The sequence below is a fragment of the Fistularia commersonii genome, chromosome 7 (assembly GCF_037954325.1).
Source record: "Fistularia commersonii isolate RoL2024-O1a breed Wild chromosome 7, RoL_Fcom_v1.0, whole genome shotgun sequence".
In the NCBI taxonomy this organism is placed as follows: domain Eukaryota; kingdom Metazoa; phylum Chordata; class Actinopteri; order Syngnathiformes; family Fistulariidae; genus Fistularia; species Fistularia commersonii.
In genome coordinates, this window is record NC_141290.1 from 8,313,274 (window position 1) to 8,329,673 (window position 16,400).

At 54.7% G+C, this 16,400-nt stretch overlaps 3 protein-coding genes across 4 annotated transcripts; all 3 read right to left on the bottom strand.

Moving 5' to 3' along the window:
* Positions 1–2,289: 2,289 nt before the first annotated feature.
* On the bottom strand, positions 2,290–4,488 carry tusc2a (tumor suppressor 2, mitochondrial calcium regulator a). Its single transcript, XM_086149562.1, has 5 exons — positions 4,239–4,488; positions 3,547–3,574; positions 3,291–3,482; positions 2,888–3,008; positions 2,290–2,805 (listed from the first exon to the last, which is right to left on the bottom strand). Exons 3-5 carry the CDS (start codon positions 3,443–3,445, stop codon positions 2,740–2,742), a joined length of 342 nt encoding a protein of 113 aa, XP_086005688.1. The 5' UTR covers positions 3,446–3,482; positions 3,547–3,574; positions 4,239–4,488; the 3' UTR covers positions 2,290–2,739.
* A 146-nt stretch (positions 4,489–4,634) lies between these two features.
* LOC147232616 (ras association domain-containing protein 1-like) lies at positions 4,635–12,515 on the bottom strand. The gene is made up of 6 exons (XM_086149561.1): positions 11,500–12,515; positions 10,284–10,402; positions 6,228–6,335; positions 5,867–6,146; positions 5,660–5,775; positions 4,635–5,581 (listed from the first exon to the last, which is right to left on the bottom strand). Exons 1-6 carry the CDS (start codon positions 11,819–11,821, stop codon positions 5,435–5,437), a joined length of 1,092 nt encoding a protein of 363 aa, XP_086005687.1. The 5' UTR covers positions 11,822–12,515; the 3' UTR covers positions 4,635–5,434.
* Positions 12,516–12,872: 357 nt separating this feature from the next.
* zmynd10 (zinc finger, MYND-type containing 10) lies at positions 12,873–15,944 on the bottom strand. Of its 2 annotated transcripts, XM_086149560.1 has the most exons (12): positions 15,805–15,944; positions 15,073–15,181; positions 14,882–14,998; positions 14,739–14,792; positions 14,473–14,625; positions 14,322–14,410; positions 14,149–14,243; positions 13,882–14,054; positions 13,619–13,744; positions 13,433–13,554; positions 13,239–13,364; positions 12,873–13,115 (listed from the first exon to the last, which is right to left on the bottom strand). In XM_086149560.1, exons 1-12 carry the CDS (start codon positions 15,891–15,893, stop codon positions 13,007–13,009), a joined length of 1,362 nt encoding a protein of 453 aa, XP_086005686.1. In that variant the 5' UTR covers positions 15,894–15,944; the 3' UTR covers positions 12,873–13,006. The 2 variants fall into 2 exon arrangements, with proteins under 2 accessions (XP_086005686.1, XP_086005685.1); XM_086149559.1 differs by having other exon boundaries at positions 13,433–13,744.
* Between the last annotated feature and the right edge of the window lie 456 nt (positions 15,945–16,400).

Genomic DNA, 16,400 nt, shown 5'->3' on the forward strand with positions numbered 1-16,400 from the left:
GCTGATCGAGTGGAGATGTCTTGGAATCATCTTCACCATGGGGGTTTTTAACGGAGCATTGCATCTGCCCACACGTGTCCCAGCCAGAAGCACGTGACCGCCACTGTTGGCAACGGCAACCGAGTGTTGGCTACTGTCAGGGTGCCAAACACCACTGCTCCGACGGTGGGGAGAACTTTATTAGCAGGTATTTACCTTCAACAGCCAGAGCTGGAGAACCTCGCCAATTCCTGAGACCCAGGCTCCAGGAAGCCCCCGCTGTCCTGGAGGAAGACACACACACACACACACACATCTTCAAGCAAATAGGCAAATAGGACACGTGCCAGATTGGAGCTTTCATTTCCCCTTCAGTCACAGTCCTCGAAATACCAGCTCTAGTTCTGCCACTTGTAGAAGCCCTCACTGCCATGTGTGTTTATGTGTGTGTGTTTGATTTCTCTCCTTATCTTAAGATATTTCTGCAAACATTTAGTTGAATTCTCCTTGATTGGAATTCCATTCCTGTTTGAAATGTATGAACATTATTCTTCTCACTGTAATGCAATCCCAAGAACTATTTAACAACGACTAATTGGCTCCACAGGAAAGCATCATGTGTCAAATCTGAACAAGATTTTTCTTGAGAAGGGTTGACGTTACAAATCACAAATGTTCAAATGAATACATCGGGACTCTTTTGATGGGTAAAATTGTTCCTAAGGTTATAGTGAAGCCGTAGGCACGTATTATAGTGATACTCTTTATATGGCTTTTTGATTTTTGTGTTTCCCCTGGCTAAACAGATTTGTTGTGTATATATAATTTGTTAATTAAAAAAAAAAACATTCTTCTTCTCAATGATTCCCTCTCTTAAACACATGTATGTGTGTGTGTCCAGGCTGGGTTTGCTGCTCTGTGGCCATGGAACCCTGCAGGGTCCTGCGGAAGTGGGGTTTTTCCCGTGTCACGGCTGGTTCCGCTCTTTGTTTTTGCGGGCCCTGCTGACTAATCTGCCCGTGTCACGGATTCCTCTGCCCTCCTGCCGGCGTGGACGGGGCCGCGGGCTTCCACTGACCTCAGAGTGCAGAGCGTCAGATCGGCAGAAGCCCGAGGAGGCAGGAAGTGAAAACAATGGTCCGGAAGCTGCGGACTCACCCCGCCTTCCCCGCTTCCCCTGGGGTGGACGACCGCCGCCCGGTCCAACTTCGTGGGACCGTGACGGTAGGGGTCTGGCAGGAACGGCTCAATCTGAGATAACCAGATCGAGGAGCGGTCGGGCAGAGCCGGCCAGATTGTGTGAGAAGGCGCAGGTCCTCCGGATGGAGGCCCGTCAAAGGGAAGCGCTGAGGAAACATCAAAGTGAGGCCTGACCTCTGGCACAGAAACACACCCCGCCGCATTCCTCCCAATTACAGAGGCTGAAGAATGCCTGCAGAAGAAGCCCCACTTCTACTTCATACTCCCAAACATCGGAGACCGAGCCACCAACGCGCAAATGAGAGCCGCGGGAGCCAAGGGTGAAATTGCAGGAGCTCCGGGGGGGGAGGGTTCTCCTGGTTCTCCTCTGAGAAAACCCGCAACGCACGCGCTCATCTTACAACCACTTCCTCAAGTTCTCCACAGATGGTTTCCTCTGGAGAGGGTTAGCAGGCAGAATGGCAGCGGTTCCTGAGAGGAAAACAAACTGGAGCCGAGCTGCTGCTGCTGCTGACTTCTGCTGCCATCTAGAGGTGACCCACCTCCACTGGGGGTGGTTCCTTCACACAGCTCAAGGAGAGAATCTTCTCCACGGGCACACGGAGGTCCACGGGGCCAGTGAGGCGGGCCGAGATGAGAGGGGACTAAAAATAAGGAGAGGATCCGCAGTAGTCAGGGTTATACTTACAGTTGTCATGGAAGCACGCTTCAAAAGTGACCACTTGATTGGATGCAGTCTGGACCACATGACCTACTGTGTGTTTAGTGATGAGTAGCCTGCTGGGCTACAGGCCTTCCAGGAAACTCTGGACGCTCTTAACATTTGGTGTAAAAGGACCTTGGCCTCTGAGCAGGCTTTCCAGTGGAGGAAAGCTGTCCACCCAGCAGGAGCTCTCAAAAGAGGGACTCGGGAGGGACTTCGGAACCGTAAACTGCAGGACCACTCTGACGTTCTGCACATGTGGTCCTCATAGAGGCAGCCAACCATTCGTCTTCTCATCCTCATCCTTCTGGCTATGAGGGGAAAGCGCCGACCATCATCTTCTGTTGTTCATACCAAAGTCCCAGACGGTGTTGAAGCCGACAGACATGACAAACAACACAGAATATCTTGACTCCAAGGGGTCCAGCTCAGTAAACCATTTATTCAAGTATTTCCAACTAAGAAATGGGATTATTTACAGGAGGAGGTGTTCACTAGTGCAGGTCTGGGTTCCAGATACAGACTCACAACACACAACGTGATCTTATATACATGTGGCGACCTTTGGAGCCCCCGGACAGGTCGGGACAAGGCTCTTCCAGGACCTTCTCTCTCTCGAAAAACAAAAGAAAGATCACGAGAGATAAACTGGGTCGGATGTCTTCTCTAATCCGGGCCGCCGGGAGCGGAAACACAACCGCACCGTCACTACTTCGGTACACAACAAACTATGAGTACGTTTGTTTGGACTTCACCTCTCCTCTTCTGGTTATGAGATCGGGGCAAGACTTGGATCCCACTCTTCCTACCATCTGCTGCGTCCGCGGCGGCGCTTTGGATCCTTCATGTGCAAAGTGTCACACCTCACAGAGGACCACCGGGAAGTCCACGTGGATGCAGGGATGCTCCAGCTTCACGATTCCCTGAAAACACCACAGCAACTTCTGGGTGACTCCGTGCTGCGGCACCCGTCCTCCGGTTCCTGCCGCTCCGGTCAGTCCTTACCTGAGGAATCAGATTCTTCTGGATCCTCTTCAGCTTGGACCTTTTCCTGCCATTCTTTGTCACCACCGTCTCCTCGTAGAACTCATGGGCCAGGTCACCGTCCTCGTCGTAGAACAGGGAACTGCGAACACAGGACGCCGTCACTTCTACGAACGGCACCGGGGAGAGTCCAGAGGGGTTCCGACACAGAGTAGAGCTCCAGGTTATACAGTAACTGAGCCGTCTGCAGTCGGAGGCTGCGAAAACCCCTGAAGGTTTTGGATTCCTCCAGGTGGTGGTGCTTCTTCAGTCTCTTCCCTTCCTCTGCGGTGCAAACCCTGATAGCCTATTTACACTTATACATTTCAACCTGTGCCATACCTGACAGGTGAACCTGTGTGTTAACACACACACACACACTTACCTGCGCCTGGTGAATACGAAGGGAGTGGCGCTGACGGGGCCTTTGTGTCGGGCCAAGGACTGCTCGTTCCCACCGGCGGTGGCGGCAGCATCTCCCGCTGCTCCGCCGCCCGAGAACGGCCACACACCTTTGGCTTTGGATCCGCTGCCTCCCATCCTCAGACATGGGGCATCGCTAGTCCCCGCTCAGAGCCTTCACACACACACACACACGCGCGCATATATATATATATATATATATATACACAAGGACTCACACACTCAAAGCCTGGTTGGTGGAAGGATCTGAAAGGAGAGGGTTCACAGAAGAAAGAGGAACCTGGTCAGACTTTGACTGCTGTGTTCCGGTGGCTTCTAGAACCTTCACTCGGTGGTTCTGCCGCCCGGGGTCTCAGACCGGAGGGACGTGAAAGAACAGGCTGGAGTAAAAATCTACAACCACGGAATCGGTGTGTTACCGCAGTATCTGGTATAGAGACGCAACCGGAATCAACCAAAACATCTCGAGGTCACAGCGCTGACTTGACCGTAATTTAGCCTCAAGCTAACGCGCTGCTAGGCTACAAGCTAGCGGGCTACGAGCTGCTAGGCTACAAGCCCCGGCTCACCGGACGCAGTCTCTCCCCCCCCCCAGTCCGAATTCCCCTTTGGGTACGCCCCTGGTTACATACACTAACCCGTCTGAGCCTGACAACCGGCCCGGTCCCGCTGTCAGCGAACCTGTTCGTACCGATAACTGCGCCGTTCACGACATTCACACGGGCTGCATGTGTCCGCCGACCCACCGCTCAGCAGCTGCAGCTAGGTCGGCTAGCCTGCTAGCATCCGCGACTGACGCAGGTTAGCTTCGGAGGCTAACCAGCGAAACAGAGACGTTTGAGCGAACATTGCACTTTTGACCTACGCTCGCAAAACCAGGAGGATGACACCCCGACGGCCGGTGTCCTACCGTAAGACGGGCGGCGACACCTCGGAATCCCAGCATAATTTCGGCCAGCGGCGTCGGCTGTGCGGCCCGCGGCTGGGAGACGGTCAGCTGATCCATAGGCACACACGGGGTTAAAGAGACCGCCTGCAGCCCGGCTACACTAAATCATTAACATCATTAAAATTATCATAAAAAAAAAATATCATAAAAATAGTAATTTAACTGCTGAATACTGGAACGAAAAGAGAAAGAAATTGTCTGACAGTATTCTGTTCTTGTATTGTTTCCTGAAAGCACATCCTTTTGTCTGCACTTCAGGAGGATTAGATGACCAGACTACTAAATGATCTTTTCAAATTCACAGTAAAACTAAATGTCCCTCGCTTTTAAAAATTATAATGATCCTTGTGAAGGAGGAATGTGGAAAAAATGCACTTTTTATTAAAGTGTGCCAAATAACTTGTCAGGTGACTGTAGAGGCAAATACAATGAAAGTGAGTTTTGGACAGGAGACAGACGTTTCTGTGAGGGACAGGAAAGAACGACAGTGTTCAGTGAAACACATAAAATCATACATCAGTCACAATCCTGGTCGTCCTGAGTGACGCTGACATTCATCTTTGCATTCGACAGTCGCGCTCACAAACGGCAGGCGGAATAAACTCATTTAAAGGCAGAAAGGTTCACCCGTTGGGTGTGCGAAGGCGTGGCAGAACTCTTGAGACCGCTTCAAATCAAAATCCTCTTTTTAAGAGCGTCCGTTCTTGGGGATGGTTTTAAAAGCACCGGTGGCTCCGGAGCAGGTTTAAGGGCTAGACCTCAGCGGACTGAGACGGAGATCTAAGTCTGCCCGGTCTCCAATTTTATAAATCGAGGTGATTTTATTAAGCGGCGCGGCCCCCGGGCTCAGGGCCATCGGGTGGAGCCCGTGGACGGACTCGGCCGGCGTCTCGTCTGCCAGTCTTCGGTTCTCCCAACTCATTCTCTCAGGCACATCAGACTCTCCAGGTGTCAGGCATCTCGCATCATCATCACACGCACATTCGCGCTAGCTCTCTCTCGCTCATAGTCTTGCGCCCTCTCACTCTCTCGTTCACCGTTGAGGTGTTTGAGATGTTCTCTCCGGGATCTTTGGATGCAGCAACGACTGGTGGTCCTCAGGTGATTGTCCAGCCAATGAGGTGCACAGCTTAAACCCCGAGCACACGGCGGGGGGCTCAGCCGGGCGTGGAGCCCCTCAGGGCCTCCTGCATTTTGGCGCGGGCCAGGGCGTACCGCTGGATGATCTGCTTGACATGCTCCTCTTCTTCACGCTGAAGGATCCGTAGGAAGTTCTTGAGCTCAGGCATGGAGAAGGCGTGCCACTGCAGACGGGAAGGAAAGCTGTTAGTGCGCGAGACCGATGGACGCGGCTCCTTGTTCACAAGGAACTACACACTCACGTTGACTTCTCCGGTTTCGTTCTCTTTGAGGACAAAGCTGAGGACCTTCTCGTTCGGCCCGGCGCAGAGCCGCAGGCGAAGGGGCTGCTCGTCATCGGGCAGCTTCCGGAGGTAAACTGGAAAACAGTCACACCACACCACGTCAGAGACACGTCCTCCGGGCCGGAGCCGGAGTTTCCGAAGAAACCGGGGGCTGAGGATTCGTACCCTGGTCGTGGCGCTCGCTGCGCTCAAACAGAGCAAACTTTCCGGGGTTGTCCACCACGGTGAACTTCTTCAGCAAGGCCTCGATGACTTCCCGAGCCGAGGTCCGAGAGCTAATGTGCAGGTGCTTGGATGCATCCTTGGGCAGGTAGAAGGAGGTACGGCGCCGGACACCGCCGGACCTCCTGCCCCCCGTTTCCTGCTTCTTGGGGGACGGGACGGACACAGGCCGCGCCAGCTTGAACTGCACCTTCACAAAGCCGCTGAAGGTGCCGTCCTTGTTCTGTGGGGTTAAAGGAGACGTTAACGCGGAGAAGAGGCGTGGTGAATGCGGCGGGGCGGGACCTGGCCCAGGAGGACTCACCATGTTCATGAAGAGGTTGCTGTTGATCTGGGAGTTGTACTCCTTCACCTTCCTCTGGATTTCAATAGCACTCAGCTCCGGCTCACCAGCTTGCTCCACTTGCTCATCCTGAGGAGACAGCAGGGTCTGGCGTTAAAACAGCAGGGGGCGCTGTTTCCTCCTGTGTTGACCAACCCCAAACCCCCACCCCACCATCAGTACCCATGACCTTTGGCTTTTCATAAATGTCAGGAGCTTCATATCATTATTAGAACTATGAAGGTCAGGTGACCTTCTGAAGGGAACATCTGCCCGCAACCCGAGGGCGACACCCGAAACCATGTCTCACCACGGAAGTGAGAAGGGGGAAGTCCTATCCCCGTCCTAATCATAGCAAAAGGGGAACTGCGTCGTCAAAGTTCTGTTGATGGAAACAGCTTCTTGGTTCACTCTGACCACCGGTTGCATCAGACTCCTCACTTCCTGTGGACGGCGAGCAGAAGCTCAAGAGATGATGTCAGCTTTGCCCCGTCCTGTGCGGGGGGGCAGGGTGTGTGTGTGTGTGTGTGGGGGGGGGGGGGGGGCGGACCCACAGCTGCTGGCTCCGGCCTCTGCAGCCTCAACGGACAACCCGCCACGGCATTCCAGAGCCGCCACGCTGGTAAAAATAGCCGTGGAGCGGGACAAAGGCCCGCCTTGTTCTGCTGCCACATCCTGTCAACTCAGCTGCCTCCGTCATGCTAGGCACCCCCCAGCATCTGATTGGTCCATTCAGATTTCCTGCAGCACATTTTCCACCTCCTCCTCCTCTTCCAGCGGTGGACGGGCCGATGAGTCCGGGGTCTGCTGAACCCCTCAGGACATGGGAAGACAATGTCAGAGAAGCTCTGCGTGTTGTTGACGTAGAACAGGGTTGGGTGGGGGTGGGGGGGGGCGGTGAAAGAAGACCATGAATCATCGTCTTGTTGAGGAACAAGCGAGAGAAACCAGACGGACGAGAAGGTGGGCGTCGGGCTGGAACCCGAGCCGAAGGCGAGTCATCACTGGGAAATTTGGGCTCCCCCACAGATGTTCCAGTGGTGGTGGTGAGGAGGGGGGGGGGGGGGGGGGGGGGAGATGGCTGCGCTGACATACACATTCAAAGTACATTCAAACCTGACACACACACACCTGATAGCTAGTTTCATTAAAGACGCAACAGAGTAAACATCGCAAGAGTAGAGCCGGCCTGAAAACCCCACGCAATCAACCCCCCTCCCTCACCTGCCGGGGCTGCGGGGTCACCCGGGCTTTGGGGAAAAAGGAGGTCCTGGCAGTGTAGAAATGCTCCAGTTCCTGGTCCTGGTCCTCCTCCTCACTGCAGTAGCCGCTGCTGGCCGAGCTGCCCCACGTCCGCTCGAAGGACGGCCGCTTTTCCGCGCTGATCATGGTGCTTCGGGATCGAACCCACAACCCGAGACGGAACGCTGCGCTGCTTCCAGGCGTGGAGGGGAGAGACTTCACCGGGGTTCCGTGGACCACAGCAGAAACTTCAGCGGAGGTTCGGTGGACCACAGAAGGTCTTTGTGTCCGGTCGGTTCGAGAAAAAAAAGTGTGTTTGAAAGCCGTCGTTCGCCGCTGTGACGTCCGTTAGCCGTATACGTTTCCGCGGGAGTGCAATGTGTGAGACAGGATGTCGGCCCCCGCCCTGACCCCAAGCCCCGCCCCCTGACCTCACAAGCCCCGCCCCTTGACCCCACAAGCCCCGCCCCGCAGGGTTTGGAAAATACACAAACCGCCGGCGCCTCCTGTGATTGGCCGCCGAAGAGGAAATACCACAGATCCCCGCCCTAACACACACACACACGTACACATGCATACACGCACACACAAACACACGCACACACACACACACGCACACACACACACACACACACACACACACACACACACACACACACACACACACACACACACACACAGCGGTCATGTGACCGTCACGCCACGCCTGAAACGTTAACGTCATGTGAGTTGAATTTTCACACAGACGGCTGGAACTCCTCCACTCAGCGAGTTCCACTTCCGCACACGCTGGAACCGCAGTGTGTGCTTGTATATGTGGAAGTGTGAGTGTGGAAAGATGTAAAGAAACGTGTCCAATCAGATGGAACGGGTGGAGAAAAGTGTCAGGGGTACTTTGAGATAGAAGAGTATCAGCCAGAATGAAAGGAAAGGTGGACAAGACAGCGGTGAGATCAGTGATGCTGTATGAACTACAGGCAGTTATAATTACAAAAAGACAGGAAGCAGAGCTGGAGGTCGCAGAGATGAAGATTTTGAGGTTTTCTTTGAGAGTGACCAGGATGGATAGGATCTGGAATGAGTCTATCAGAGGAACAGCACGTGTTAGATGGTTTGGAGAGAAGGTCAGAGAAGCCAGACGGAGATGGTTGGGTCATGTATAGAGGACGGATAGAGAATATATTGGTAGACGGATGCTGGAATTGGAGCTGCTCGGCAAGAGGTCTCAAGGAAGACCAAAGAGAAGATTTATGGATGTAGTGAGAGATTATATGCAGTTAGTTGGTGTTAGAGAGGAGGATACAGAGAATAGGGTTGGTTGGAGAAGGTTGATTCGCTGTGGAGACCCCTGAAGGGAAAAGCCCAAAGGAGGATAAAATCTATGTGTGTGTGAGTGTATGTGTGTGTGTGTATGTATTTATGTATATATATATATATATATATGTATGTATGTATGTATGTATGTATGTGTGTGTGTGTGTGTGTGTGTGTGTGTGTGTGTGTGTGTGTGTGTGTGTGTGTATCAGAATTTGAATACTTTTTTCTTTTTTTGATTCCCAGGGGGAAAATTGTTTTTTGGGGTTTTTTTTTAGAATCAATATATATATATGTATGTGTGTGTGCGGGGGGTTGTACAGGCTGTATCAGTTCCACTTTCAGTATGTGATCTGCTATCGTGCTCACTGGTTTGGACCTTCTGCAGAACCCGGGAAGGTTCTAGGTCCTGTTGCCGTGACAACCCCAGTCTGTATAACTCCTGGCACCTTCTACTTGGTCTGCGTATACTTTTACTCTGTGTATTGAAGTACAGAGGAGGAACTGTACTTTACTGTAACCTTCTGCAGAGACACAAGGTGACCATGTGATCAGCTGATGTTCCAGTGGTCCAAGCAAAGGCGATGGATGGAAGCAGACCTTCTGGAATGTGAAGAATTTCATTCATGAAGGGTAGATCCACTCTGTGAGCCTCGTGCACGTGGAAACTTCAGTGGAGACCTCTGTCCTACATCTCCCATGATGCAACTGAAGTCCAGGCTCCCAGAAGGACATCAATTCTTCCCTCGGGCCGGAGGAGGAGAACGTGGCTGGTCTTCACAGGCTGAAGACCTCCCAGACTGTGGTCGCCGCTCCGTCCGCCTAACAGGTCCAGGTTCCACAGGTCACACCTCAGACCACCTGAGACGTGCACGCAGGACACGGGCGCTTCAACGCCCAGAGGGCTCGGTTCAAGGTAAGTAGCTGGATCTTCTGCCAGCAGATGGTGCTGCTTCTGCTGAGCAGCCTCCTCATGACCAAGTCATGTAACCTCTACAGATCACCAGCAGGTCCTCAACTTTTAAAAAGGGCCGCGTTCCAAGTGGGCATTTCCACGTGCACAGCACAGAGAGACGGCAAGAACAAGATAGGAGAACCAGAGGGTTCTCCATGGAGGGGCCAGAAGGAGACAGGGAGAAGGCCAAGGGTGGCGTCTGGGTTTGGACCTCTAGGTTCTGCTCTGGTGTTCCGGAAACACCTGGTCACCTGAGCAGCACGCTCACGTCTGACAGGGTGTTTGCGCGCATGTGTGTGTGTGTGTGTGTGTGTGTGTGTGTGTGTGTGTGTGTGTGTGTGTGTGTGTGTGTGGTTGGGTGCGGCAGCTACTTCCACATCAGTGTTCTGTGTGAAGCAATGAAATACTTCTGCTTCCTGTGAGTAAGTTCCCCTCCAGGTCCACCAGGTACCAGGTCAGATGCTCATCCAGCCCACTCCCCTGTAGATAACCCTAACCCAGACCTGCGGTCGGTGAAAGGTTCTTACCACATTGGTTTCCATGGTGTTCTCCAGGACACAGGTGTGATCCCCCGGAGAAGCTCGGTCCCAGCTGCAGTCCAGTCGGATCAGGGCCCGGCAGCGGTAGTGACACGTGAACTGACAGTCTGCAAGATGGGAACCAGCCACGGTCAGGAGGTCAGGAGACACACACACTGATGGTGACACGTCACGATCACCTTTTTTACCACTGTCTCCTGCTGTTATTACAACTGTTATTAGCACTGCTCACCTCTGTTATTACAACTGTTAGTGGCAGTGTTCACCTCTGTTATTAGCACTGTTCACTTGTGTTATTACAACTGTTCATTTCATTATTTCAACTGCTCACCACTGTTATTACAACCGTTATTACTCCGTTCACCTCTGTTATTACCACTGTTCACTTGTGTTATTACAACTGTTCACTACTGTTATTACAACTGTTGTTACCACTGTTCACCTCTGTTATTAGCGCTGTTCACTTGTGTTATTTCAACTGTTTACTTCATTATTTCAACTGTTCACCACTGTTATTACAACCGTTATTACTCCGTTCACCTCTGTTATTACCACTGTTCACTTGTGTTATTACAACTGTTCACTGCTGTTATTACCACTGTGTTATGAGCACCGTTCCGTGGTGTCACTCAGACAGCTCCCCTGCCATCATGTCTGACAGCTCTTTATCATCAGTAGTATTTGTGAAGGAGGCCTGTAGGTCAGCTCTTCCTGCTCTCAGCAGAAGGTCCCTGGTTGGATTCTCACAGGAGGCCTTTCTGTGCGGAGTCTCCATGTTATCCAGTGTCTGCGGGGTTCCTCGGGGTTCTCCGTGGTCCCACCTCATGCAGGAGGTGGCTCGGAGGCCCTTCGTCAGCCGGAAACGTGTACGAGAGGGCGACGGGCCGTCCGATGAACCCCTCCTCTCGCTCCAGAACATGGAGAGGGAACTCAGGCAGGAGAACATAGAAGAACCCGCAGAAAAGCCTCCCTGCGGTGAGGAGACACCGGACCTCCTGCTGATCTGACGGTCCTTCTCCCGACAGAAAGTGTTTTCTCCCACGGCCTCAAACGCACCGCAGCCTTGATCAGTCACCTGATCAACAGGAGGCTCTTTATCTCTGCCCTGAGATGGAACACCCAACACAAACACACACACACACACTCATGCACACGCTCTCTCTCACTCACACACACACACACACACACACACAGGTGGACTCACTGACACACCGCAGGCTCTGCTTGTAGAGGCCCCACAGGAAATCCCCGCAGAAGTCGCACCATGTGGGCTGGGCATGCCTGCAGGGGTGGAAGTCGTGGCCCTCCCCCCTCTCCTCGGGGGGCCGGGGGTCCCGGTTGCTGCTCAGGAAGCGCATGATGCCGGTGCGGCCCCCCCGGTCGGGGCCCCTCCCCGGGCTGATCCTCAAGGCGTTGGCCCGCTCCAGGCGCGGCGGCCAGCAGGGCGAAGTGGCGGCGGCGGCGTGCTCCACCTCCCCCTGGCCCGGCCTCAGGGCCCGCAGCTCCACCAACTCCCCCACGGACATGATGCCCTCACTGGCCCCGGGGCCCCCGCTCCCCCACGGCGGGGGACCTTTGCCCTCTGTGATCAGCAACAGGGCTGATCGATTACCGATGGATCGCCGATGCGTTCACGTGCAGTTTTAAAAGGAAACTTCACCCTCCACTTCCGACGTGTCTCTGACGTCACAGTGGGTATTATTCCACGTTCGCTTCAGATCACGCGGCTGATGTTTTTCCCCTTCACCCTCCGCATCCAATCGCCGGTAGCGCCCGGAGAAGTTGCGCAGTGGCGGGGGTTGATAACGGGACTGCTCTCCGTGGAGACGCGGACCTTCATCCTCCGATAGGACCTCCCGGTGAGAACACGGTGTGAAGTCCGGTGGTGAACTTTCCTCCTCCTCAGTCCGAGGAGTGGACCTTCCGGAGGAGAACTTAGATCGGAGATCCTTCGGGACCGGCTCGGTTCCTCCTGGGTCCGGGGTGTGTCTTCCGGGACCGGGTCGGTCCTCCAGCACAAGGAGAAGAAGAGTCTCCGCAGGAATGTCTCGACGGTTAGTCTTCACGAAGGCGCTCGAACCGGCCCGGTCCGACCCCCCTCCCCCGGCGGCTTCAGGTCGCCGGACCCGCCAGTCCGGACCGGTTCGGGATTCCGGACTCTGGTTCTGGAAAAATCATCTTTTCGAGGAGGGAAGTCAGAAGAGACGCGGCGACATCCGGGATGTTCTCTGGGTTTGCGCGCACAGCTGAGCGCACGGCGGAGCGAGCACGCCCTCTTACCCCCCCTACAGACAAGACACACACACACACACACATACACACGCCGACCTCATGATCGATTATCCGAAATAATCAGATCCACCGCATGGTCCGGTTCGGTCTGGTCTGACATCTTCATTTTTGTGAAAAAAAAAAAAAAAAAAAAAAAAAAAAGTTCACGTGTGTGTGTGTGTGTGTGTGTGTGTGTGTGTGTGTGAGAAAATAACTTTTTCACTTATTATTAGTTTCCCACAAAGGTGCCCCCCCCCCCCCCCCCCCACACACACCTTTGGCAGCAGAAGATTCAGGAGGAACATCTGGTGGTGGAAACGTTTTTTATTATGTGTCAGCTTCTCCAAAGCTCCAGACCAAGCAGGACAGGAGGAGGGTTTTGGATCTTTCTTCAAATCCGGGATGTCGTGGAAGCCTTGGAGATGAGGAGCTGTGGTCTCCTAGGGTTGGGCGCCGTTGCTGGCAGCGGCGGGCGCCGCGGCCCGGAGGGTGGCGGCCATCAGCTGGCAGGCTCTCTTGTGACTGGACCAGTGGGTCACCTGACACTCTCTGAGGACACAGGGATCAGAAGAACATCTCCATCACGCAGGAGAAGTCAGGAGGAGCCGGGCTAGCGTAGCTGCGCTAAGCTAATGGAGTGTCTGGCGTCTGTTTCCACGGCGACAGGCTGACCTGCTGCAGTACCACTCCCCCTGACACCGAGAACATCTCTTCGCCGCTTCTCCTCCGCAGGATCCACACTTGGGCTTCTCTGGAATCAGACTCTCCATCACATCCAGGTTGTAGGTCCGGGCCAACCTGTCCCACAGAGAAGGATGAAGCTCCCGGTCCATCTGGTTTTTACTCGGCAGAGACGCCTCCCGTACCTCTGAGCCTGCGTTCTCAGGTCGCTCTCCGACGGGCTGAAAGTCTCCCGGACTTGATGTTTGGCGATGGCCTTCCACCTCCCGGCGTTCTCCGTCACGATCCGGTTCCACATCTCCGGGATCTGCGCAGAGAGGAGCTCCGTGAAGGCCGAGGCCTCCACCTTCCAGGCGACGGCGGGACCCCACCTGCTCCAGGAGCAGCCCCGTCCTCGGGGGCTCGGGCTCGCTGACGGCGAGCTGGGCCAGGAAACGCTGGAGCTGCACCAGGTTTGGCAGCTGGTCCATCAGGACCTCCGTCAGGAAGCGGCGAAGCTGCGAGGAGACAAAGACAAAGACAGGAAAGGGCGGCGGGGGGAAACATCTCAGTCCAAACGGAAGGCCCGCGCACGCCTCCTCCTCCTCAGGAGAACGTCGGCGATCATCAGAGGAAGCGGGGGAACCGTCCCGACCTTGAGGAGCTGGTTCTTGTTGTGGCCGCTGAAGTCGTACTTGCGCCGGCAGTCGTCCCTCAGCAGAAGGTTGTAGAGGCTGATCCACGCCTGGCCCTCCACTCTGCTCACCTTCAGCTGTTCCTCAGCAGGGACCTTCTCCCAGCGGCCGCCGACCAGCCTCTCCAGCCCGCCTGCCAGGAGGACACGGACGGACGATTTGAAACGATGGTGATCCCAAGAGCGGACCTCCGGGAGCGGAGCTGAGATGTTCCTCCTCGGTCCTACTTGGGCCGCGGCGGCTCCAAGGGCTGCAGTCCAGCAGACGGACCAGCAAGCAGGGCAGGTTGTGGGTGCAGAGCATTCGGTGGACCACGCTGACGCTTAGGGCAGAGAAGAACCTCCCGTCAGCCGAATCTTCTAGAACCTGGAACCCGGAGAGCCGAGGAGCTCGCCGCTACCTGTCGGCGTGGTCCGTGATGTAGCGCAGCACAGACAGAGCCTTCAGCGAGATCTCCAGCTCCAGAGCAGAACTCTGGTTCTGCAGCTCCTGGATCAGAGGGGATAGTCAGCGTCATCCGCCCGGAACCAGAACCGCCGGGTGCTCCTCACCTCCTTGGAGGACCGGGCCTGCACGGACGCCGCGTCTTGGAGGTCCTGAGCGCCGGATCCCTCCTGGCAGGTTCTCCCGGCCAGCAAGGTCAGCTTGCGGTGGCAGTAATCCACCAGATCCAGGAGCGAGTCGTCAGCAGCCTCGCATGAGTCCTACACACACACACACACACACACACACACACACACACACACACACACACACACGCTGAGGTGACCCTGGGTCTCGGAGGCCCTGCAGCCTTTGTGCTGGTGTCCTCACTGACCTGATGAAACATGATGGTCTCCAGGAGGTTTATAATGGTGGCTTCGTGGCGGATCTGAGGAGATGCGAGAAGGTAGGTCAGGGTGAGCGGCCGCCGGGGTGTCTGGTGTCACGCCGTCATGGCGTCGCTGCGTCAGCGCTCACCACCATGTAGAGCTGGAAGGTGCTCTGGGGGTTGAAGTCCTGCAGGCTGCACAGGATCGGGAACACCTTCTGCTTCCAGACCTCAGTGAGGATCATCTCGTGGACCAGAACCGGAATCTGCACAGAAACGCCGGTATTGTTCCGTCTTATCTCCACATGGTCTAAAATCCATACGTTCTCCGGGTGTTTACCTTCCCGTGTAGAACCAGCATCTCCTTGACGAACTCGTCGTGGCCGGCGGTGGCACTGAGGATGGCCTGCATGTTCAGCCGCTCCACCTGCTCGTGCTGAGAAGACCACCTGCAAGCACACAACAGGGGCCGTTGCCATGGATGTCACCGAGGAGGCCGCAGCTGCAGAAGAAGCGACGCTGAAGGTGCAGACACCACATCCTGCCTCGGCATCGGAGCTGCGACTTCCTGCACCTTTAGACGAGCCTGAACATCTCGCCTCATCATCCACCGCTCTCGGGTCTATCTCGCAGGAGTTCACAGGAGTGGAAGTGGGAGCTGGGAGACCCCCACCCAGACAGGACTCCCTCCAGAACTCACCTAGATACCTGGCGGTGCGTTTACTCTCATTTAAGGAGTTCATAATATGAATTATGAGTTCATAATATGAAGGGAACTCCTTCCCCGACTTGCAGTACCGCTTTCCTCCGCTAGGGGGCGGGCGCCTCCAAGCAGGCGGTTAACCTTAGTTAAGCGGACGACTAGTTAAATTAGTTATGGCCAGAAGAAGTCGCTGTTTTTACCCAGTGCCTTTGAGTGCACCCGCGTTCCCCTCTTCGTGCACCGAAGCGGAAATGGGGTTAGGATTAGATTATATCGACGGTTAGAATTGAACTAGCTGTTATGATCCAACTAGTTGTTCCGGTTATTAGTAAGCGTGGATGTTATCTCGCAGTAATGTGTCCTCCTCACCGAACAGAACCCACGTCCTTCAGGCAGAAGGTCTCCAGACTCCGCACCACCTGCTCGGCCTCCGGTGGGAGCAGAACCGACGCGTCCATCTCGAACCGGAACCGAAAAGTGGCGAGACACCGGGCACCGGCGAGCGATCGGCTGACCCCGCTGAGGTTGCCATGGTTACGGTACACAGAATTCGCGGTTGCTTTGTGACGCCATCTGGCGTCCATGAGTGTGTGTGCGTGTGTGTTTGTGGCATGTAACAGATGAACGTGGTCTTCCAGAACCCCACGATGGTCCACAGCCTGTCCCAGCTACCGGGGAGATTCTGAGACGGGACATGGAGAGCAGAACCTCCTGGGAGTTGTCGTGGAAATTTTTGGAGGCTTCTTTATTCTTTGTTATTCCCCAATATTCTTAGTCAGACCCGTTTTGGGGTGAAGAAACGGGTCCAAGCAGGTTGGAATGGGTGGAGAAAAGTGTCAGGGGTGCTATGAGATAGAAGACTATCAGCCAGAATGAAAGGAAAGGTGGACACTGGTGAGACCAGCGATGATGTATGGACGAGAAACAGAATAACAAAAAGACAGGAGGCTGAGCTGGAGGTCGCA